The following is a 23,083-nucleotide window of genomic DNA, read 5'->3' as shown; positions in this document are numbered from 1 at the left end:
AATGATGCATCTCTGCAAAAGATCAAGACTGAAATTTCAGAAATTAAAAGTTTTTGAAAACTCCAGAAAAAAAAAATTGCAAAATTTGAAAGTTCATCATTTTGGGAATTATTCTGAAGTCACAGTGTAAGGGGATAATGCCTCTGGCTTTCCTTTTCATTTCTAACAGAACTTTTATGAAAAGCCAGCATTTGATTACCCCATGAACCAGATGAGTGTATGGTTAATGCTGGCCAATGAAGGGATGACCAAAAATGAAAGTTTCTGCTCTGCGACCCCCTCTGCCATGCTGTTCGGTAAATCAGATGGAGACCGGTTCGCAGTGACTCGAGATTTAACTCTGAAGCCTGGATACGTCCTGCAGTTCAAGGTATTCCTTAAACATAAATCTGTGCAAGAATATCAGTAAAACTGTCCTTAGCCAATACTTGCAAGGTGCCACTGGAGCCGCAGTTCAAACAAAGGTGATACCTTAGACAGTTGTTTAAAAAGATGTGAAGAGCACAAGTATGAACCCATACAGAATAAAATGCCATCCTGCTCTCTAGAAGAATAGCCAAAACCTTGGTGCTTGAAAGCATTTTTATGCCTCTGGAGAAGTTATAAAGGTTTTTGTTCTTCAGCATATTTCAGAAGTGGGTTGAAGTGACTGTCATTATATTCAAGTCAGTACTAGGAAATGCTACTGCACTGTCAAGTGAAAAAGGATTTATCCTGTCTGGGGCTCTGTGAGTACAAAAGCTCCAAAGTGGTTTGGGTACATCTTTTGTATTTTAAACTATTTAAGGACTTACAAGCTGCTCTGTACTCCAGTGTGTGTTTCTCATATAATTTTTGACACTTTTATTGTGTCAATGAATATGGGCTCCAATTAGCATTTTCTTCTTTAAAGAGCTTACAAAAATTTCAGTGGTCTGACAATACTTCAGAATATGGGCTCCAAAGAAAGTGTATTTGCTTTGACAAGCTCTTGTTTCTGAACCCTAATCAAAATTTTATTGAGTTTATAATGAAATCCCATTGGTGAATTCTGGAAGTTGGTTGCAATGCAATTTTAATGAGCTCCCCACAAATACATGGTCCTTACATAATTGGTGGATACAGACACTGAATAATTTACAAGTGGAATTATTAAAAAGATCAGATGTTTACAGGCAGCTTTTCAAATATAATTCCCACAGTTCTATAAATAGGAAAGTTCGTTAGAAATACTGAGATTTGTAAAATAATCTAATTTCAACTAAAAGATAAGCTAATAAAATGCTATTCAAACTGAGGGATTTCAGTACAATTTTCTTGTGAGTATCACATGTAGTTTTATACTTTAAACTGTGTAAAACCCAAGGATATCTCAATATATAAATACCATTTAGCCTGGAAAAGGTGCTATCTGCCTCTTCATCACCTTGTTGTACTTCAGTGACTTAAGTGTCCATCCTCTGGGTTTCTCAACAGCAATTAAGAAATTGTCTGGGTTAAAAAAAAAAATCAATACTTAAAAATGTTACATACACCTTTCATCACTGAAGCACTTGACAATGTAACATAACTATACAAAACATAAGAATGTGTCACAGAACAGTGAGGTCTTCTTTATAAAGTCTGTTATTTAAGGACTGAGTTTATACTTTTTTGGAAAGCTTTTCAGCCTGCACATAAATGTGTTAGTCCTATTTGTATGCTTTCGTGAGTGTGTGAAATTTCCATTTTAAATAGCAGGCTGGAATAATTTTGCATAGATAAGCTCAAAGACAGTAATTTGTTAGAATTATTTCATTTTCCATGAATTATTTTGGTTTACATTTTGCATTCTACAACTCAAGTAGAATTTCTGCAATAAACTAAGGAAAACTAATATTTTTCTGATAGCCTGAAGAATGAAACTGAAACTTCAAATCAGCAGTTGATTTTGGTCTTGGCTGCATTCTCATTTCACATTTTAATATGCATTTTTTCTTCTTAATCCAAATGTTACTCTATTCTGGGGACCCAAACTGCAGTGCCAACTCTCAGACATCATTCCTGCAAGGCCAGTCACAAGGCTGTGGCTAGGGTTAACCTGGGAGTCAGGCTGATCCTCTGGGAACACTAGGCTGCAGATGGGATGGATCCCAGAAGATACAGCTCTTTCCACTCCTGGGCATTCAGGTGCCTGCACAAAGTTTGCTGTTTGGGGTTTGCTATGCACAGGGACCCTTGGAAAGTTCTTTGCACCTCTTTGTGTGCTGAACTCAGCAACCTTAATGAAGGAATAGTGGGAATTTTAACCAAGAAATGTCATATTTCCACGTAGGAAGCAGACTCCAAGCATCAGTCCCTGTCAGCCAGCAGGGTTCAGGGCAAGTGCTCAGAGCATTAAGCCTCCCAGCGGATAAAGTCAAAGGCGGTTTGCAGCCACTAAATACCAATAACGGTGCAGGTTTCTTCGTGTCATTTCTGACCCTCTGCTTCTTTGCAGCTGAACATTGGTTGCACCAACCAGTACAGCAGCTCTGCCCCCGTTCTGCTGCAGTACTCCCACGACGCTGGGCTCTTCTGGTCGCTGGTGAAGGAGGGCTGCTACCCTGCCTCCCCGGGCACCAAGGGCTGCGAGGGCAGCTCCCGCGAGCTCAGCGAGCCCTCCGTGTACCACACGGGAGACTTTGAGGACTGGACAAGAGTTACTATTGTCATCCCCAGGTCGCTTGCAGCCAGGTACGGTGCATTGTAAACCAGTGGTGCCAGTGGGACCCGTGGATTAGCTGATTTAGCTGCTTCTAGAATGGTACATTAGGAAAAAGTTGCAAAGCTGTGAATAAAAGCAGTATTAAAATGTGGCTGATCTGGGGAAAATATATTATGCTGCCCAAAGCAGTGAGAATTTTCTGTTTTACAGGTATCAAATTGGTCTATAATAAATAATTAAATTAAAAAGCAGCAAGGAACCCAGCACATTTTAATTTGACATCAAATCCTTCATTGTCTTTATCCATGTCAGCTAGGTCAGAGGCACCAGCAAGAGAGTAATAAGTCACATTAATTAAATAAGCCATTTGAACAGGATTAATTTTAGTTACCATTGGGCAATGAAACCTTAGCAAGGTATTTGAGCTGATGCATAATGTGCTGTGTCACTGAATGCAGCTGGGACAGCCAGAGGCAAAGGAGGGAAGAATGGTAGTTGTGCACATCTGCAAGCACGACCTCAGCATCAAATCAATACAAGTGAGAAAACATCAGATGGTGGAAAACACAAATAAGGAGGGTTTTCTCAATCTTACCTGGATTTGGGTGAAGTTCCTCACTCCTCTTTCTGTCTTACTCCATCAGAAAATTACCCCAATCTGATTTGTTGGATGCACCAAGCGCTGCCAGCACAACCACCCCACCAGGCCCCTGGCCATGTCCCCCTGTTTCCTGCCTCTCACCCTCCCAGCAGCTTCTCTAGTGCTGGTTCTGGGTTTCTGACCTATCCTCCTCCCTCGTCCTCAATCCCATTTGAGTGTGTGGCATATTTTGTAGCAGGGGAGCTGGTGCCTCTGCTGCAAGGACTTGAAATAGCAGTGTGTACCATAACAAGTTTGTCTTTTCTTCAGTAATTAGCCAATAAAAGCAGGTGCCAAGTTGCACAGATCTGACACCAGCTGATTTGATTTACCCAAAACAAGCAGGGCAGAATCAATAGCAGCAATCTGTTTGGCATTATGTGCAGTAATGTGATCAGGAATAAGAAGCTCATGCTAATACATTAAAAATGTAAGTATTGTGACTGCAGTGATGTCTTGGCATGTTGAGACCTGGTTTTGTTGTGGGCCACATAGGAAATTATGGTTCATGGGTTAACCAGAGGGCATCCCGTTTCATTATTTGCCATTATTTGCTACCAAGCATGAGCATGATGATCACCTACCTACCAAATCCCAGTGCACAGCAAAAAAAAAAAAAAAAAAAAAAAAATCAATAGGTTTATTATTGTTTAGGCATCATAGCAAGGAGGATATTAGTTAATCCATTATATTGGCAATGAGATTTTAAATCTGTTCCCCTCTCTGGAGCTCTTCTGAAGTTATCAGCTAAAAGTTAAAGACTGGAAATTAATAACCAAAATATTTTTCTTCAACAAGTTTCCTATGCAGTGAGTCAAAGTTGTGGGCAGAGTGGGAACTTCCAACGAAGTTTATTAAAGAAGCCCTACCACTGAGTCATGAGGTCAAGAAAGGACCCCATGTTTCTATACTCCTTCTCAGAGGGGAGCCTGCGTGCAGCTGGATCCAATCTTAGCCCTAGACTTTGTCAGTGGTTTATGTCTAAAGGATTATACAGGTGTAACTGAACCTTTACACAAGGTTGTCCTTCAGGAATAAGGATGGCAAACTAGATATATTTATATAAACATGTTTATTTTATTATGGTAACAATTAGACAAGAAGATCTTTTTCAGAATTATTTACTATGCAGTATTGGAGCCATAACAGCTATTATAATGTAGTGCTCTACAAAGCAACATTGAAGCAATTTTATCAAAGCAATTGTAGTAAAGCTAGCAAAAAATATTATTTAGTAGAGATTGATGTTAGTCACCCATACAATGACTGTGGGCAAATATCTTGCTGAGCCTCCAGTATTAATCTTTAGGGCATCCCCCACTCAGTGGAGGAATCTGCAGCCACTCCAAGAAAGGGTATGTCAGAAAACCCTGCCATTAAAATTTGGGACTAGACTTTTAGAGTATGAAAGGATGGACTGTCAGTCATGTGTCTCTGGGCCAGCTGTGTCAGATCAGCAGCCTTAGACAAGTTATTAGTGATAATTTTTCTTCTTTCATCCGTGTTTTAGCAGGTCTACTACATCTCCATCTCACTGTCAGGATGTTTACCTTTGGGATTGATGAGTCAGACTGGTTACTTCTGTTTAGAAAATGGCTTTTTTTCTTGTATCCAAATAACTTAAAGGTTTTTTACTCAAAAGTGCACAGTCTTGTAATAAACTCTGCATCGCTGCTATCACTGAGTTCCTTTCAAAAATACTCTAAGAAATGAAGTTCAGAGATTTTGATATGTAATTAGCACTTCAGGTTGGACTGAGTAGTAAAAAGCATCTTCAAAGTCACATTAATCATTCACTGTTGTTGATAAAACCATGTATCTGTTCTTTGCCTCACACTGATGGATATAGGCCAGAGAAACAGAAGGAGTCAAAATGTAGCCAAAAAGTCCAAAAGAAATATCCTTAAGCAATGTTGCACAAATGTAGCATGACAGAAATCCAAGCATCCTATTTGCAAATGGCTAATTTGGGAAAAGGTCCTTCAAATCTTAAGGAAGGAGCAGTAGCTATTGAAGCCAGGAGTAGCAATGCTGTTGTTTTTCCTCTGCAGTAAGACCCGATTCCGCTGGATCCAGGAGAGCAGCTCCCACAAGAGCGTGCCTCCCTTCGGCTTGGATGGCGTCTACATCTCCGAGCCCTGCCCCAACTACTGCAGCGGCCACGGCGACTGCGTCTCGGGGGTCTGCTTCTGTGACCTGGGCTACACAGGTAACACAGCCCTCTTCAGGGGGGATTACAGTAAGCACTGGCTGAGTTAAACCTGAAGACCTGACATCTTGTTTTTCCTTTCCAATATTTTGGAAAAATATATGGTGACATATATTGCATGGGCTGCCAGGAGGAATCTTTCTTGTTTTGTTAAATTAGATTCGGCACAGGCAAAGCAGAGCAGCTGAAGGCAGCGGACACCGTTGATGTTCCTGGCAACCACAATCTTTGAATATCACCATCTGTATGAATGGGAAGGGACTAGCAATAAAAGAGAAAACAAAATAAAATATTATAAACTGAAAAGTCTGCCTAAAAGACTTTGGATCATCTTCAAAAGAATTGTTGCCATTTTTGAGTCCCCTGGCCATCAGATGGCACGGGACCAGGAGGGAACATATGTTCTGACAGGCCCTTCTGTGGAAAATTCTGCTCACTTGTGGTTTTAGGGGCTTTTATGCTGAAATAGGAAAAAAACCCAAAATGCAAACCCTGTGAAAAAGAATGATTGACACAACCAGTTGCACACTGCAGTCTTTTCAACCCTCAACCAACAAAGCAATAAGCTAACATCTTTTGTTCAATTTGTTTAAAATTAAATAGAAGAAGGATAATATTTTTATGTTTGCAAAAAATGCCTTATCAACATAAAGCTTGGCTGGTTTTCACCTAGTGAAATAAACCATCTTAGAGTTTAGAGGAAGAGAGCTTATTCTTCCTACAGAAATTTGTAAAGTGGGTTTAAAGAGGTACAATCCAGTCATCAGGGCATTTTATTAGAGAAGCCTGGTGCTTTGTCACAGATAGATGCAATGGAATCGTGTGCCAGTGTACTGTATCTGATCCTTACTCTGTCCAACACAGTTTCACCAAAGCATCTCCCTCTTTTTTTTTTTCTTGAAGCATCACATGGAACCTGTGTATCTAATGTGCCTAATCACAGTGAGATGTTCGACAGGTTTGAGAGGAAGCTAAGCCCTCTCTGGTACAAGATAACAGGAGGTCAGGTTGGGACAGGCTGTGGTGTGCTCAGCGATGGAAGATCTCTGTACTTCAGTGGACCTGGCAAAAGGGAGGCGAGGACTGTTCCCCTGGACACCACAAATATCAGGTCAGTGCTCAGTGCTGCTTCTCAAAATTACCTGTGTATTCATGCTCTCTGTTCTGCCCTGTTGCAAATGCAGATATGAGAAGGTGGGAAATGTTTTTTTTTTTTATGGTAGTCATAACCTGTACAAGAGCTCTGAAAGATAGAAAAAATACTTTTTTGTTCATTCTGATGTACTATTTCCCTTTTTTGAAAGAGAATACTTAGGTTAGAGACAGTGGAATAGCAGCATAAAATAAAATAAAATATTAACTTGCTATCTTTCTGAGAAGATAGTTTGCATTGTATTCTAAGGCAGAAGACATGGTCTTGAGAATGCACAAAACCTAAGACTCTGCCCATAGCTGGGGAGAAAAGCTCCTTTTCCTCTGACTGTTGAATTGCAGGCATGAGGATGGCATAGCAAGGAGCTGTTGTGTGCTTGCCAGATGTTGTGAATTACTCCACTTGTCAGAAGTGCAAAGAAATGGAATGTGAATTGTTTCTGCATAGCCAAGAGGCTAACAAGCCTTCACCTCTCTCCCTGCTGGTACTGAATCCTGCTACATTGGTAGCAATTATCCTCTTCTCTCAAATTGCCTAGCTGATTAATGTAATTAGGATGAACAAAGGGCTGTTAATTCTAACCACTATTTGCTTGGAGTTTGCTGGCTTTGTCCAGTCTCCTGAGAGATTAGGCACCTGAAACCTTGAGCACTCTACAATCTTGGCAGTTAGCTTAATAAAATATATTTCTCCTGACAAATAGTGCTCTGAGAGTAATAATGCCATTATTTGCTCCATTATTGAATTTGTGGGATTGCTCAGCAAAGACTGGCCAGAGGTTACTGTGATCACTCCAGCTCAGGCAAGCAGGATTCTGTATGACAATGTGGGGGATGCTGGTTTGGGGAAGTCCTCAGCTGCTCCCTGCACTGCATAGCACTGCACCAGCCACCTTTCTTCTGTCCCCTGCATGTCTGACAAATACATGTCATAGTTATATAATTATGTAAATTAGTTATTAATTAAAATAATTGATTGTTTGACAAATATGCTTTGTACAAGTACATGTTTGCCCTAGAACTCTGGGAAGATGTGAACACTTCTATTCTACAAATCCTGTGTTATTCATCCTGGGAAGCAATATATTGGAAGTAGTCTAGACTACTTCCTCAAGAAGTCTGTATTCAAAAAACCATTTTTTAGTTAACCCTTCTTTCATGATGAAATCTTTTTTTAAAGCAAAGTATTCCCTTTAGTTTTACAATTACTTTGAAACCACTTTTAATGCCAGATATTTGTATTTATAACTTTCCATTTTTGCAAAGTTTGAACCCTTTCAAAAGCCAAAAGACATTTTAAAATTTTGAGCAATGCTCTTTCTTGATGTTTTTAATATACCACTGCTTCTGTTTTGCACAAGAATGCAGTTATCTTGTGTCTTAAATCTTCCTCAAAAACATACATGGCCAGAGAAACACTTGGTAAGAGCAACTGAGATCTCTCTTCTGACCACGTGCTCACAGTGTGAGCTCACAGTGAAGAGGTTAACTCCCTTGAATGATTCAAGCTCGAAGCCACATCCCTGGGCTGTTTGCTAGACAGAACATAGTGGTCATCTCAAACACAAATGGGACTAACATGGATTTTTTGCTTTCTTCAGTGTGTGCTCAAAGGTAGTAGCCACCTGATGCTGCTTGACCAGAACTTGACCGTGGACTTTTTAGACTACAGCAATTACCCTAGGCTGCTTTTATGTTCAGAGGAGAGAATAGCTGCTTCAAAAGGGCAACACAACTCATCCTAAAAGAGCAGCTAGCAAGGCCAGTGCTTTTTCTTCTGCAAACACATATTTCTTGATTTCATTAGTTGTAAGGCAGCCTGTGTTGGTCATATATAACTTAGACATTCAGCTTCAGACACCTTGCTCTGAGCAGATGCATCCCACTTAAATGTTTGAGGCCATCTGTAACATTAACTCTGTTTTTTTTTCTAGAAGCAAAGGTACACGAAGTTTGTGAGAGTGTGGAGGGTTAACTGAAAGGCCCATACACTAAAAAGAAAATAATTCCTCAGCCTAGAAATTTTTTTCATTATTGCAGCTAAAATTAATGTCACTTGAAAGGGGAGATTAAAGGGAAGTACTTTTCCCATTTTGGTATTACTTTTTGCATTTGGTAATGCCTTGCATAGAATTCAGTTATCTTATTAGGCATCATCTTAGGCCCTGCACAGTTATCTTTTTATTTTTGCAAGGGTTTTTTGAATGGGGGTTTTGGTGACTGAGTAAACAGCAGGAAAACATGCCTTGAAAGACATACTGTTAGATATGTGGATTGAGGGTTGTGAATAGGAAGGCTGAAACTCCTGCAGTAGATTTTTAAGCTGCTTATTTTTCAGGTTAATAGTGTTTTCCCAGGCCTTTTAAGATCTTGTTTTGTTAAATCATGCATGGAAAAGCCTGATGGAAAAATTGAAAAATGTTGCAGTACACTAAATTTTTATTTTCATTCTGAATTCCTGCAGATCTACCTATGCATGTTCCATATCATCAGCTACAGCTTTTTGAATGTGAAGTGTAAATTTTATGTAAGGAATACATAGACTTTTTTTTTCTTTTTTTTTTTAAGTACAAAGACCCTTTTCCCTTTCACCCTTCTCTTCCCAGCACAGCATAGTCCATGGGGTTGAGATTTGCCAGCCTGAGGTGTGTGGTGCTGCTCAGGGGAGCAGCCCAACAGGGCACCGCCACACCTGAGTGTCACACTGGAAGCATTTCAAACTAAAGCTTGTGCTTGGGAGCCAATGACTATAAAAACACCCTCAAATTTTAGTATATACAATAAGTGGTATCGTAATCTTAGCTTTTTTTCATCCTATTGCCTCCTTATTCCTTCATGTGATTGACTACACCTTTTTTTCCCAGATATTAGGAGAATGTAGGACTAAGAGAGCTGTAAGTGTCAAAGTTCATTTCACCCAGACTGGTTTTTTTGCCCTACACTTCAGAAACCTCTGGAGTCTCTCCATTCCTTCCCTATTGCATGGTCCAATGCACCAAAGGCACAATTTCACTGGCAGTATTTTGACCCTTCTCACTGACAAAGTGATACATGGATGCATTTTAGTTGCTGATGAGCTGCTGCCTCCCATTTTGATGGCCTGTCCCTTATGACACTCTTGACTATCTGTTTGGTGGGAACATTTGCACACAGTGCCTACCTGGCATCTAGATAAAAAACATGTATTTTTTCCAAGTGGTGACATCTGGCTTGTTAGCTGACTTGGCTCCCATCTGCTTTACAGACTCCATTGCTAATGATTGTGCAACTATCCCAGGGAGCCGTTCTGGGTCAGACACTTAGAGATCAGATGGGCTGATTCACCCTTCTACAGAAAGGGATTTTTGTTCTTTGGTTTTGCTTTTTAACGATCTTCACATTTGGCAAGAATAAAAGAATTTTGCCACAGGACTGTAAATCTATTCACCTCTGATGCTTCTGTCTAGAGTTTTATTGCCTGAATACTGTCTCCAACAACAGAGCTGCAGCAAACAAATAGAACTTACCTGGCTAAATGGTGTAATACTGTGAGCCTGACTGTCTAGAGCTATCTGTGGGGTTATCTTAGCAATGAGATTGATGAGGATATTCTGCCTTGTCCTAGACCCTATGGGTATACAAAACATCTCAGACAGTAGACACAGATTTTGATAACAGAACTGGAATGTGGCTGGATTTAGAATCTGGATTTAGAGGAGGATTATGATATTGTGTACATAACAGTGGGTGAGGGAAATTGGAGTCCTGTCTGCATTTTACTGGCTGTGGCTGTAGTGGTGTAGCTTCTCTGTGGTTTTATCAAAATTACTACAGAGAAGGACAAAATTCTCTAAAGCAAAAAGAGTCATCCTTGTGGAGGATTATTTGAGTGGCAAAAATGCACCTCAAATTTTATATTTTAAATAAAGACACTATTTATGTCAATTGAATTAATGAAGCCTGATTTTCTATCATCCTAATTTTAAAATTGGCCGGGAAGCAAGGAGGAGAATAGCATTGCCGACTTTCAGCATGCAAAATCCCATCGTGGGGTTGAGTTCAATCTCTCTGCTCTGCTCAGGTGCTATTTTTGGTGTGCAATGGAGACAACCTGTGAAGAATGTGTAGATTAGGGGGTGATGGCATTGTGAGTCATGTCAATGCTCTTTACCTTAGTTATGACCTAGTAAGACTCAGATGAATGCCTGAGACATGCAGTGAAACGTGGGGACTGAGCAGCAGGACATTAATTGAAATTAATTGTTGTTATATAGCACTATCATGTGTATCTAGGAGAAAATGTAAACTACTCTAAAACCACAGAGTCACAATAAGAAATACAAGCTCAGCAGGGATACTATGGCATTACTGCATATTGGGGGAAAAAAAAACTAACTATTTTGGAGCACAAGGATGGAATAATACTTAATTCAAATATTGCTAAACAAGGGTGTTCCAGACTAATCCAGAGTTCTGTCAATAAGACCAGCAATCCTGTCTCAAGGAGTTTTGTGGCATTAGAAGGGTTGCAGAAAATAGTTTTGGGAAAAATTGAAGGCATGGAAATATGTTCATGCAGAGACTCAGATGCAATGGTTGCCATGGTTTACAGTAGAAAGGAATAAGAGAAGGTAGGGAAGAAATAAAAGCACTGACTACAGGACAGGTTGCAAGAAAAGCAGCTGAGGAACATTTATCTTCACCACTTCCTGATGTTGAGAACAAGAGAATATTCAATGCAATCATAATGTATAGGTTCAAAATCAAAGGGTTTAATTTACAAAATGTTCAGTTAATTCACATCACTGAAAATTGTTTACATCATGAACGTAAGGCTCTAAAAAGAATTGGTTATTAAGGAGGATATAATACTTTCATTACAACTCTAATGCTGTATTTTAAAGCTTCACCTAATTTCTGGTTACAGTAGGCCAAGATCTGATGTAAGGAACAGCTTTGACTGCTTTGGAGATTTTGCAACTTTTGTGTGAGGTGGAACTGCTAACTTCTCATACTCACTCAGAAACACATTTATTAGGGACAAGATTAATAAACCACATCGTTTTATTCTGTCTTGAGTCTCTCAGTATTTACCATGCCCATATTTGGTTTCTCTGGGAATATTGCCTTGTTAATAAGCCTGGAATAGGGACCTAACTGAAAATGCCATTAGCTAAGAGATGCAAATTATCCTGACTGATCTTGTGCTATCAGAAGATGATTACATTTCTTTTTTATCCTGTGTTTTTTAAAAGGCTAGTTCAATTTTACGTACAACTTGGAAGCAAGAGTGTTGGTAGCTCCTGCAACAGACCAAGAGCCAGGAATGAAGGTAAAGCCTCTTTTCTTTATTATAAGCCTTTTACATTTTGCATCTTCTGCAGTGTTTTTGCCTTTTGCTGCCTTTACAAAATCAAGATTATTTTTTTATATATATAAATCAATTACCTCCTCAGTTTTCATAAATGCTGAAGAAAGCATTTACTTTGATGGACTCTTTTAGTTAAAATTAGCTACACCAAACCTAATGGTGATCCATCTGTGAGGAGCTGTGGGAGCTGTGATGGCCTAAGAAAGACAACATTTACAAAGCAAAGTGCAATAGTCCACTATTAAACTATTGGATAATGTTGGAAAACAGGTAAATTTACAAGTCCACACGACTTTTCATAAGGTCTGAAATAAAAGGAATGAAATTCAAGTTCAGGATAAAGTGGGCAAACTTTATCCTGACCTGAAGAAGAATTGTGTACCTGAGAACTTGTTCATCTTCTCAACTACACCAGTGGGTCTAATAAAAAATTGCCTTCCAAAACAAGCTTATGCATGATTTACCCAAAACACAAGATTATAAAGTTGCAGCTGAAAATTTATTTAGTCTGAATAAATTCATCTCTCCCAGATGTCTCCTCTCTTATTTGATCCGCATGTTAAAAGTCACTGTGGGGCAGGACTGATACTTGTGTTTGGGAAGGATCATCATTCTGGGAGCAGATTCCCATGTTAAGTGGTCTAGTTGCATGAAGTCAGACCACTGACATGAGAGATGAGAAAATTTAATTTTCCTCTCAGTATAAAGCATTTAACATCAGTGGATTGTTTCCTGATATTTGGCATTTACATTGACTCACTCACTGAGGAAAGCTGTCATCTTGCAGCACAGATTACAGCAAGGGTTTGATTCCCCACTCATTTGCACCAGTATAAGTCACCAAAAAAAATTCCATTATCTTTGAACATATACCGATATAAAAGAGTTTTAAGAGAAGAAATATATACAGATGCTTCTTTCTTATATTATCCCTTTTGATGAGCTCTGCTGGGTTTCTGCTGTGTCCTAGTATTTGCCATACTGTGTGCATGATACAAAGACTATCCTAAATTTTCTAAATATTATGATAATTAATTTCCAGGGATGCTGTGAGCTTGCATACATAGCAGGAGGATTGTAATCCCAGCTATGAGAATTATAACTTAGTCTTTCACACAAACTGCAAGGATACCCAACATGAAATAAATACTGTGTTAAAGAAAATCACATTATTCCTATCATTTCTGTGGTATGATCATTAGTTTCCCTGAGGGTGTAAAAGATTTGATCCTTTGAATTTTGTGATGGCAAACGGCAGCTGGCACGTGGCAGCTGGTGACCCAGGTCACCTTTGCTGTAGGACTTTGTGCACAAAAAGCTCCTGGACCAGGAGTTGCCTAAAGGGTGGGGCACATGTCACATGCCTGTGCACTGGGTGGGAGTTGGCAGTTCCAGAGCACAGGGTGAACATCCCCCTCTTTGCTCTGCACAGTCTCACTAACTGCTCTTCCTCATTTTAAATACAGGACTTGTTGTTCAGTACACAAATGACAATGGCATCACCTGGAGTTTGCTGCGAGAGCTGGACTTCATGTCATACCTGGAGCCCCAGGTTGTCTCCATAGACTTACCCCGGGAGGCCAAGACCCCTGCCACTGCTTTCCGCTGGTGGCAGCCACAACATGGTAAGCAAGGCCATCCTAAAAATTCATTAAGCAGCTTTACACAACCCACATGTCAGTGCTACTCAGTATAGACATGTGTGCAGAAACCTCAGCTTGTGAAAAACACAGTATTTTGAGTAGCTGGATATTGTAAGAGCCTATTTGGGCTTTCCTGAGTCACACTATGCCCATGATTTTCTTTTATTGCACCAAACTGATGAGTGGGCTTAAGAGTAAAATTGTTTAAGAGCTAAGTTTAAACCAAAGATGCTGAGATAACAGGAGGAGGTGGGGGGGGAATTACATTTTAAAAAACCCTAAATAAGGTCAAAGTTTTTACCTGAGTATAGAGTGACCTGGGATGCCAAATGGCTTATACTCTTTGCCTCATTTCTTTCTCTGTTTTGGAAGTGTAGGCATAACTTGGCCTTGAATCTGCCTGCCTGGTGGCTCCTATCTCACTATTTTAATATCTTCACACTCCAGAACAGGACCCCCTCCTCCCACCTTTTCTAGTGTCCTAGAGCCCAGCTCCCCTGCCCCTGCAAAACCACTCAGCCACTTCCCACATCCTCAGCTGAACCTCAGGCACTTCTGGTGCTGACTGATTCCTACAGCCACTGTGAGAGCTCTCACCTCACATGGGGGCACATTACCACTACTAAAAGTGTCCTGATTAAGTCTTACCTTTGCACAAGGCTGCAGCTCCTGGATCCACAGGAAATATAAGGCAATATTCAGAAATATAGCAAAGTACATTTCAACATTAATTCCTTGGGGAGCAAAGCACATAGCATACATTCAGGTAATTATGGTATGCAGCTTCTTAGACATAATTTATTATTTTGATGGCTAATTTTATTCATACATTTTCTTGTACGTGCTGGACTTAATTGTCCTCACTCGGTAAGAGAATAGACAAGAGGGATGTGATGTCGTTAAGAAGACAGTTCCTTTGGTTAAAATTGCTAAGCAATGACTGGTGCACCACAGACCATCATTCTGTGATGATCATTTGCATTGGTGAGTGGTGCAATGTCCAACCTGCTGCTCCCTATACTTGCCTTGGGGGCACCTGGATGACATCTGTCCCTGCTGAGGATCATCACTCTCAAGACCACTGATGGCAGCCCTGTGGCTCCCAGTATAAGCAAGATCTTATGACTGGAAGTTGAAATATCACCTTCCACACCAGCGCCTGCAGGTGACAACCACTTCTGATCAGAGATGTTAGCTCCTTCATGGACTATCCTCTATCTGCCATTCCTCAGCGCAGAGTAGCCCTATCAGCCATGAACCACGTTCCTCTTGTGGCAAGGAAAAAGTCCTGGCACATTGCTGCAAGCTCACAATTTATTGTAAAGGCTTTCCTTCCTCTCCTGTGAGTGCAGCAATTGCGCGGTAAGATGTTCTTTTCAGCATGAGAGTAGAAAGGTGAATTGAAATGAAGGCCGAAGAAATGGGCTGGAGATGATGAAAGTGAAATGCCTGTAGGCTGGAGAGCAAGAGGAGAGAGATTTCCAGGAAGGAGAACAGCACTTCTCTAAATATTATCTATATGCAGAGCCTTCAGCATTTTCCTTCATGTTCTATTCGCTTTCATACAAGAGCTATTTTGGGAACTAGACAGAGGCCTTTCCAATTTAGCTGTGGGGAATAGCAGGAAGGTTGTGACCCATAAAATGAAAATCCCCAATCTAGGGGCTCAGGGAGTATCTCATCCAAACAGAGGGAGTGCATCTGATGGCAAAGGCACTGAAGCTAAAGAAATGAAGAGGGAAATACCTGTGTTTATCTGTAATGGAAACATGCTCCAGTGTCCAGGTGCATCCTTGAGCAATGTTTTAGTCTTGTTGAACAGCACTCAGTCTATGTGATTGAGCACTTCTCACTGAGTAAACACAGCATATGGGCATTAAAAACTTACAGGGACTCCACTAACCTGTCTGTTCTGGTTTTTGTAGGGAAGCATTCAGCTCAGTGGGCTTTGGATGATGTGCTCATAGGGATGAATGACAGCTCTCAGACTGGCTTCCAGGATAAATTTGATGGAACTGTGGATTTACAAGCAAGCTGGTATAGAATACAAGGAGGTCAAGTAGACATTGACTGCCTGTCTATGGATACAGCTCTGATGTTCACTGAAAACATTGGTATGTGTCATCAAACATTACTATATTTTGTATGAGTCTATTTTATAAATTATATAAAGAGCAATTTTTACAAGATGGGAGGTATAGACAAATCCAGGTATTCAGTAATCTGTAGGGAAGAGAAGGCTGGAAAAGGGTGAAGTAGAGGTTACAAATTTGAATGACAGAATTGAAAGCATATGCTGAAGGTACACTTTGTTGTTATTGTTGCATTTGTTGTTTTTCTCTCTTTGCTTAGGAAAACCTCGTTACGCTGAGACTTGGGACTTCCACGTATCAGCCTCCACATTCTTGCAGTTTGAGCTGAGCATGGGTTGCAGCAAGCCATACAGCAATTCCCACAGCGTTCACCTGCAGTATTCCCTAAACAATGGGAGGGACTGGCACCTGGTGACAGAGGAGTGTGTCCCCCCAACAATCGGCTGTCAGCAGTACACGGAGAGCTCCATCTACACTTCAGAAAGATTCCAAAACTGGAAGAGAGTTACTGTCTACCTCCCACCCTCAACCAAGTGAGCTCTGCTCTTCTGGCTATTTAGCATGACAAAGATTTTGCTGATCTAATTAGAACAAACATCCTCCAGCTTGGGAATGTTCTGCATGTCTTTTAAATTTTTAAATGTGTGTTGTCACGCCACCAGAATATTAAATTTCACTTCAAAATATTTCATCAGCTATAATGTGAAGTGTACGGACTTAAGGAAGTTACAACTTTGATGAATGAATTCTTAAATCTTGCCTATAATTTCTGGCAGTAAGAACAAGAATGCTAAACCAGCTTTTCTAACATTTATGCAATAAGAAGCAAGAATAAATACCTTGATCCATCCTTTCCCACAGTAGTTTTTTCTGTTATTGCACATTAAGTTGTCACCCAACATTTGGGCATGTTAGGCACAGCATTCAGCAAGTCAGAACATGTCCCTGGATGTGCCACCTTCACCCTTTTGACCAGGAGGAGAGTTCTGCCAAGTGCCTCAGGATATCACAGGGCTGTAAATGGATGAGGCAGATGTGCTGGCATCCATCTCTCTAAATAAAACCATGCTCTAGTTTAGGAATGACAGGTAATGATGACACTGCTTATGTCTGAGTATGCTTATGATCTGAGTAGTTCTGTAATTCTTCAGTGCACCCTCTGTACATGTTACCTCTGTACATTTCATCACCCAGAAAATACAGTGGTAAAAATGGACACACAGCAAATGAACTGGGCCTGGAGTTCACATCTTGGTTTCCAATGTCACAGTTCACTCCAGAGGGCCATACATCATCTTCCAAAGAATTCTTTTTCTCCAAAACACTTTCCTCATTTGAGGATAACAAGGCAGTCAGCAGTGACAGCAGTGTGTATGCGTGTGCATATTTGTACACACATAGTCATAAATTCTTATTTATGTATATATATGTGAACATATATAACCATTGTTTTTCTCTTTACACAACACTTAGCATAAATGAACTTTCATAACTTCTTACTTTACTGATGCAATTTCATTGTTTCCGTTCTGCTCGCAGCACATGGAGCTGTCAAATGCTAACGGAACTACCAATTTCTGCTCAACCACTGTGTTGATCAGCAAGTGTCTCAGCAATGTTCTTTCTTGATTATCACCTAAGGCACCTTTCTTTAGAATGTGCTGGAATTTTGCCTAAAAGACTAACATGAGAAATTTAAACTTCCAGTTTCCAGTAGAATATGAATCTTTTCAAAATAAGTGGGCCATGCTTATTAATCTGCTTTTCTTTGGAAGTCTGTGGGATTTTCTTTAGTATTTAGCACTTTCTGGATCAGAATTTTGAATCCTGAAATACATTTCCTTTGTTTTTAACAGCTCTCCCAGAACACGGTTCAGATGGATTCAGTACAACTATGCCTCTGGAGTTGATTCTTGGGCTATTGATAATGTGGTCCTGGCTACAGGATGCCCCTGGATGTGCTCAGGGCACGGTGTCTGTGATTCAGGTCATTGCATGTGAGTAGAAAACTGCTTAAGCTGCTTCATAGAAAGGATGTGTTTTATGCAGGCCAGATGGATAATACCTTTTCTTCCCAATGTGTTGCTAGGTGTGACAGAGGGTTTGGAGGTCCATACTGTGTCCCTGTCCTTCCTCTGCCATCGGTCCTGAAGGATGATTTCAATGGTAACTTGCATCCAGACCTTTGGCCTGAAGTCTACGGTGCTGAAAGGGGAAACCTGAATGGTGACACCATCAAGTCTGGAACAGCTCTCATTTTCAAAGGGGTCAGAGATTACTTACATTGAAAAAAAAAATTAATGAAAACCAGTAGAGTCAAAAATAGAAAGTGAATTTTCTCTTGTTAGCCCCATATGTTTATATTGAAGTCTTTTGGCTAGAATTTGACATTTTCATTTTTCTTGTCTTTTCCTACCCTAAACAGGCACCATGTTTTCCACAGGTTTTTTTTTGTTTTGTTTTGTTTTGTTTTTTGTTTTGTTTTGTTTTGGTTTTTTTTTTATGAACAAATGGGTTTAATCTCTTGGTTGTGTATTATTTTGTTTGTGGTATAAATTCCTCCTTGACCACCAGAGGAAAAGAATGAAACTCTACACTGAGATTCTTGAGGTGAAATATTTGTAAATATAGTACACATTACAATCATCTTCAAGTGTCCCGATTGGCATTTTATTATTTTGAATATTGCAAATTAGTCAGGGCTGTAGTCTGTGTAATCAATGTTTATGTAGTTTGCCTGTATTTTACTCAATTCTATCATTTTGATGTCTTCCAGTTCTTTAAAGATTTATTTTTGTTGACTGCAGATTTCAAAAGGCCAGGAAATATATTTTCTGAATTTTTCTGTTCTTAACAAAATCAATAATAGATTTTCGTTCACAAGCACACAAATTCTCAGCTCACACAAGTCTTCATTTGACACTGTGAACTCAGGTGCCCCCCCAAAAAGAGAAGTTAAATAATGTTTAGTATATAAATTAATTCTTTGAAGTATTTATTTGCAAAAGCTTGACTCCAATTCAACCTCTTTAGATTATTTAAATCCCAAATCACAAGATGTGAGTTGTCTAAATTTTGCATTGCTTGTTCCTGCAGATTTTTCCCCTGGGGGAATGGGTCTGAGAATGAGGGAAGGTCTGAGAGGTGGTTTTTGCCAGATCTCTGCAGAACAGGGACTGGCTCTGGCCCCAGGATCCACACAACAGCGAGCTCGTCAGTCGAGTTCGACAGGGACTCAGGCCCCCTATGAGGTGTGCTCCCTTTCCTTACAGATCAACAGGTTGCCCCAGAAGAGGATATTTGTACAAAATATGTTTTGAAATATAGAAAAGAACTCCTAGAGAGGAGTGGAATGTCCCTGCCTAGAAATTAGGGTGCTTGGCAACTGTAGAGTTTGCACAAAAAATGAGTGCAGTAGCTTGGACTCAATGTCTAAGTCAGTGCTTGCAGATCCAGTCACATCCCAAAGGTTCAGAGCACAAACCAAATGAGCTGCAACTGTGCCTGTACCTTACCATGTAGTTGTACCTCTGTCATGTCTTGGCTCACTTTACCAAGGCTGTCACTGTCCCCATTTTCTGCCTGGGAAAAGGTGGGGTACAGAGAATTTTCCCTCTTGCTGCCACCAGCAGGCAGTAGCAGACAACAGCCAAGAAACAATAAGCTGCAGAACATACTCAATAATGAGAACTGATAGTCACATTGTATATTCTGTATTTGCAGGAAGGACTGAGAATGCTTGTGTCAAGAGATCTAGACTGCACTAATACAGTGTACATCCAGTTTTCATTTAAATTTATTGCCAAAGGTAAGATCACCATTGACTTACTATCGCTTCTCTAGCTTTATTAGTACATAGTAGTGACACAGAACAGAATACAGATTTATATTTTCAACTTCGGTGTATGGTAGTGTTCAATAGTTTATGGTAGATTATATGGGAGCTTGTTTGAAATTTTGCATCATCCCTACCTTGCTCCCAACCTACACAGCTGTCTGTGTAGCTCCTAAGGAAAAAGTGGACTGCAGTATCATCAAAAATAGCAAAGCTAGTAAAGTCTTTGGGCAGAAAAGAAACAAAAGAGCTCAAGATTTTGTAGAGATTTCCCATTGTGTTGGGAAAAAATTGTTTGTCCAAGTTTTTTATGTCATAAAATTGTGTCTACAGTAAATTACTTAAGGGGGTAATAGTAAACTACAGTGTTTTTCATTTTCTAGCTTCAGTCCACTGCATTAAAATCTCTTATCATTTGACTGCCTAGCAGGTATCTTAGAGGTAACTGAAACTCCATCATTCCATGTAATTGATATGAAGAATAGTCAGACAAGTTTTACAAGTTGCTGTAAATAACTTGTGACAGTTCCTCCAGTACAAGGACTTTTAAGCCAATGATTCAGTCTTACCCTGCTCCAAGGCCCTGCCATCCTTGGCTTTAAAAAATAATTATATCCAAGTCTGGAGTGACATGATGAAGAACCACTAAACTGCTTGAAGGTTTGAGCCACTCCCATTCAATTTCAGAAGTTTTCCCCAAATTTTCTGATAGAATTGGCACTTCCTACTCTGGTATAAGGAAGATGTCCATAAGTTTCTGTGGTATGCTCAGTGCTCTGGGACTGGACCCTAACTGACTCAACATTACCAACAGCTTGAAAATAGTTTTGAACCCCCTCTCTCTTCCTAAATAAGTATCTTAGCCAAATCTGTGTATGGATGAGTGAAAATATAGCTTTTTGTGAATTATTATTGATTTTTTTTAACAGTCATTTAATCATATATATTGGGCTATTTATCAGAAAGAGAGAAAACTGTAACAGCCAAAAACATAACATGGCCCAAAATGATAAAACACCAAATATTTAATGTTTATAATTGAAGTCTTTGTGAAGACTTCTTTTACAAAATTATGCCTTGGTAATATTACTTCATATGATAATTGAAAAAAATATTTTAAAATAAAATGAGTAAAAATATTGCTCTGAAGGCAGGAAGAGCCAAAGGCTTAAGCCTGGATTTTGACACTTGACCGACAAGGAGTAAGACCATGAAACACCAGGAGAAATTGCTCCTTATTGAATCTGTATTACTTGTTAGCACTACTGCTGGATCCAGGACTTAGTCCCAACAAGCTCCCTAATGTTGAATACAAATTGATATAGCTGGGCATATCTCTCAGCTGTGAGTGTTAAAAGCAGTGTGTTGTTTACTGTTAATTGCCACAGATAAGCTGAAATCAGCTCCAGACTGCAAACAGCTCTTTCCTGCTCAACTCCACAGCAGGTGGTCGAATACTTAGCACTGGAGCAGAGGGGAGCAGGAGCATGTGCACCAGGCACTTTGGTTTCAGCAAATGTCGTTAATTTAAGAATAGAACAAGGGAAAAGTTTCCACAGTAACACACAGTGAGTTTCTTCAGGGATGAAGAAACTGTCCCTTAGTCCTTTCCTGACTGAGTTTTTGGGGACATGCCATCACTGTGCCACACCATGAAGGGAGCAGAGAGTGTAAATTTGTCTGCATGAGATCTCAGTTCAGAGATGCCATCACTTGGACACTGGTATTCCTGGACTACAAGCTAGGCACAGGCCAAATACAAGCTGGGGGCTGAGCTTGTGAGCGGTAACCAGCATCAAAAATGAGTGCTGGGCTCTAATTAGCATGTGTTAATAACTAGGGCTGTAAAGAGCTTTTGTTTTTTACTCTTTAAAGCTCTAAGTAAAAAAAAATGGGAGGAGCTGGTAGTTAGAAAATGCAAATTTTACTGTCAGTTCCATTGACTTTTAGGCCCAGTTTAAAGCACAGAATATTGCTTTGTTGTTGTTAAAACATGCTAATAAATATCCTCAGTGCTCTCCATCAATTATGTTATTTCTGGGCATGAATATCCTCATCCCAGTGTCTGCAGTGACAGCCATAGACTCATAAATTTATGAGGATAGGGACTGTGTCTTTATCTGTGGGTGCTAGAGATGGTGATGATAATGTCTTGTACCTGGACAAAACAAGCAAATAAATACTGTATTACTGGAATATGTTTGTAGTAGAAGGAGCTGGTGTGTTCTAATCTAAAAAAGTATAAGACAGTTTCTCATCTAAATAATTAACTATTATAGCATGTATAATGAGCAGTAATGTAAATTTAGGCCCTATTTCATTTGCATTTTGCAGGCAAACAAGCAAGGGAAAGCACAGAAAGACATATGTGTACAATGTGTGTGTAACATCTCAATAGCTTAAGCGGTTGTTAAAGGAAGCCCACACTTTGGAGTGGATGTCAGATCAACATAATTTCATTTATACTTGCTTGAACTTACTGGATTTCAATGAACATAAATCCATGTCCTTTATGCTCCAGGCACCCCTGAGAGGTCTCATTCCATCCTGCTGCAATATTCTGTCAACGGTGGCATCACTTGGCACCTGATAGATGAGTTTTACTTCACCCAGACTACAGATGTCCTCTTTATCAACGTTCCTCTGCCCTATGCAGCCCAAAGCAACGCAACGCGGTTCAGGCTCTGGCAGCCTTACAACAATGGTAAGGGAGACACACACTTCTGGCAGTCCAGGTCCATGCTTGCACAGCTCAGCATCTCTAAGAGTGTGCATTTTTTGAACTGAACAATTAGAGAGACTCTTAAATCATGGGGGTTTTGTGTTTGAGCTCCTTCAATTAGAATTACTGCAGGATGTTTACTGTTCTTAAAAAGTGGTTGAATGCTTTAAAGTGAAGTACTTTCAACTGATATCCCTGGATTGTGTGCAGAAAAGCATCAGCTTTGGCCCCGGAGGGAGTGGGAGATCAAGAAACACCAATAAAGTTAACTTCTCTCAGGTTCTTCTCATTATTTTTAATGGGCATGATTCTCACTTACACTGAGGCCCCATTAGGATGCTCCAATTATACAAAAGTGTCCCAAGTGTAAATGGGAACTGGGCCTACCTTACTCAGAATTAACTAGGCATTAAAAACCCATTTAGAAAGAGTATGTAGTGAGCAGTTAATCTGTTGATTAAATTGTAAAGGACTGGAAAACCACAAGAGGAACACAGCTCATTCCTCCTGATTACAAGAGATGTGCCAGCTGAAGGAAACTCTCCTCTGCTCTCAGTTACTCTGAGCACAGTTCCAAGCAGAAACTGACATTAACAGCTCTAGAGAATTCCAGCAATCATTTAGACATGGTGATTCAGTAACAGTTTATTCCATGTAGGCAAATTCCTAGTACACCCTAACAAAAAAAAGCAAATTAAAATCTGGTCCTGACAATCCTGTTTGAGTTCATTCTTCTGACGTGTACTGCCTAAAACAATTATCTAAACTTTTCTC

The 23,083-nt window shown here is 39.9% G+C and overlaps 1 protein-coding gene across 1 annotated transcript in view; it reads left to right on the top strand.

The window, feature by feature from the left end:
* The window catches only part of RELN (reelin), a 275,790-nt gene that overhangs the window by 209,099 nt on the left and 43,608 nt on the right, over positions 1 to 23,083 (top strand). The window contains exons 27-38 of the mRNA XM_068189636.1: positions 170 to 370; positions 2,459 to 2,694; positions 5,357 to 5,514; positions 6,418 to 6,625; positions 11,901 to 11,977; positions 13,483 to 13,641; positions 15,585 to 15,773; positions 16,012 to 16,285; positions 17,609 to 17,749; positions 17,842 to 18,019; positions 19,476 to 19,560; positions 22,109 to 22,291. Of these exons, the coding sequence (XP_068045737.1) occupies positions 170 to 370; positions 2,459 to 2,694; positions 5,357 to 5,514; positions 6,418 to 6,625; positions 11,901 to 11,977; positions 13,483 to 13,641; positions 15,585 to 15,773; positions 16,012 to 16,285; positions 17,609 to 17,749; positions 17,842 to 18,019; positions 19,476 to 19,560; positions 22,109 to 22,291 (2,089 nt within the window). The remainder of the gene's footprint in view (positions 1 to 169; positions 371 to 2,458; positions 2,695 to 5,356; positions 5,515 to 6,417; positions 6,626 to 11,900; positions 11,978 to 13,482; positions 13,642 to 15,584; positions 15,774 to 16,011; positions 16,286 to 17,608; positions 17,750 to 17,841; positions 18,020 to 19,475; positions 19,561 to 22,108; positions 22,292 to 23,083) is intronic.

Source organism: Anomalospiza imberbis, chromosome 5 (genome assembly GCF_031753505.1).
Source record: "Anomalospiza imberbis isolate Cuckoo-Finch-1a 21T00152 chromosome 5, ASM3175350v1, whole genome shotgun sequence".
NCBI classification, from domain to species: domain Eukaryota; kingdom Metazoa; phylum Chordata; class Aves; order Passeriformes; family Viduidae; genus Anomalospiza; species Anomalospiza imberbis.
This window is presented reverse-complemented; position numbering and strand designations above follow the sequence as displayed.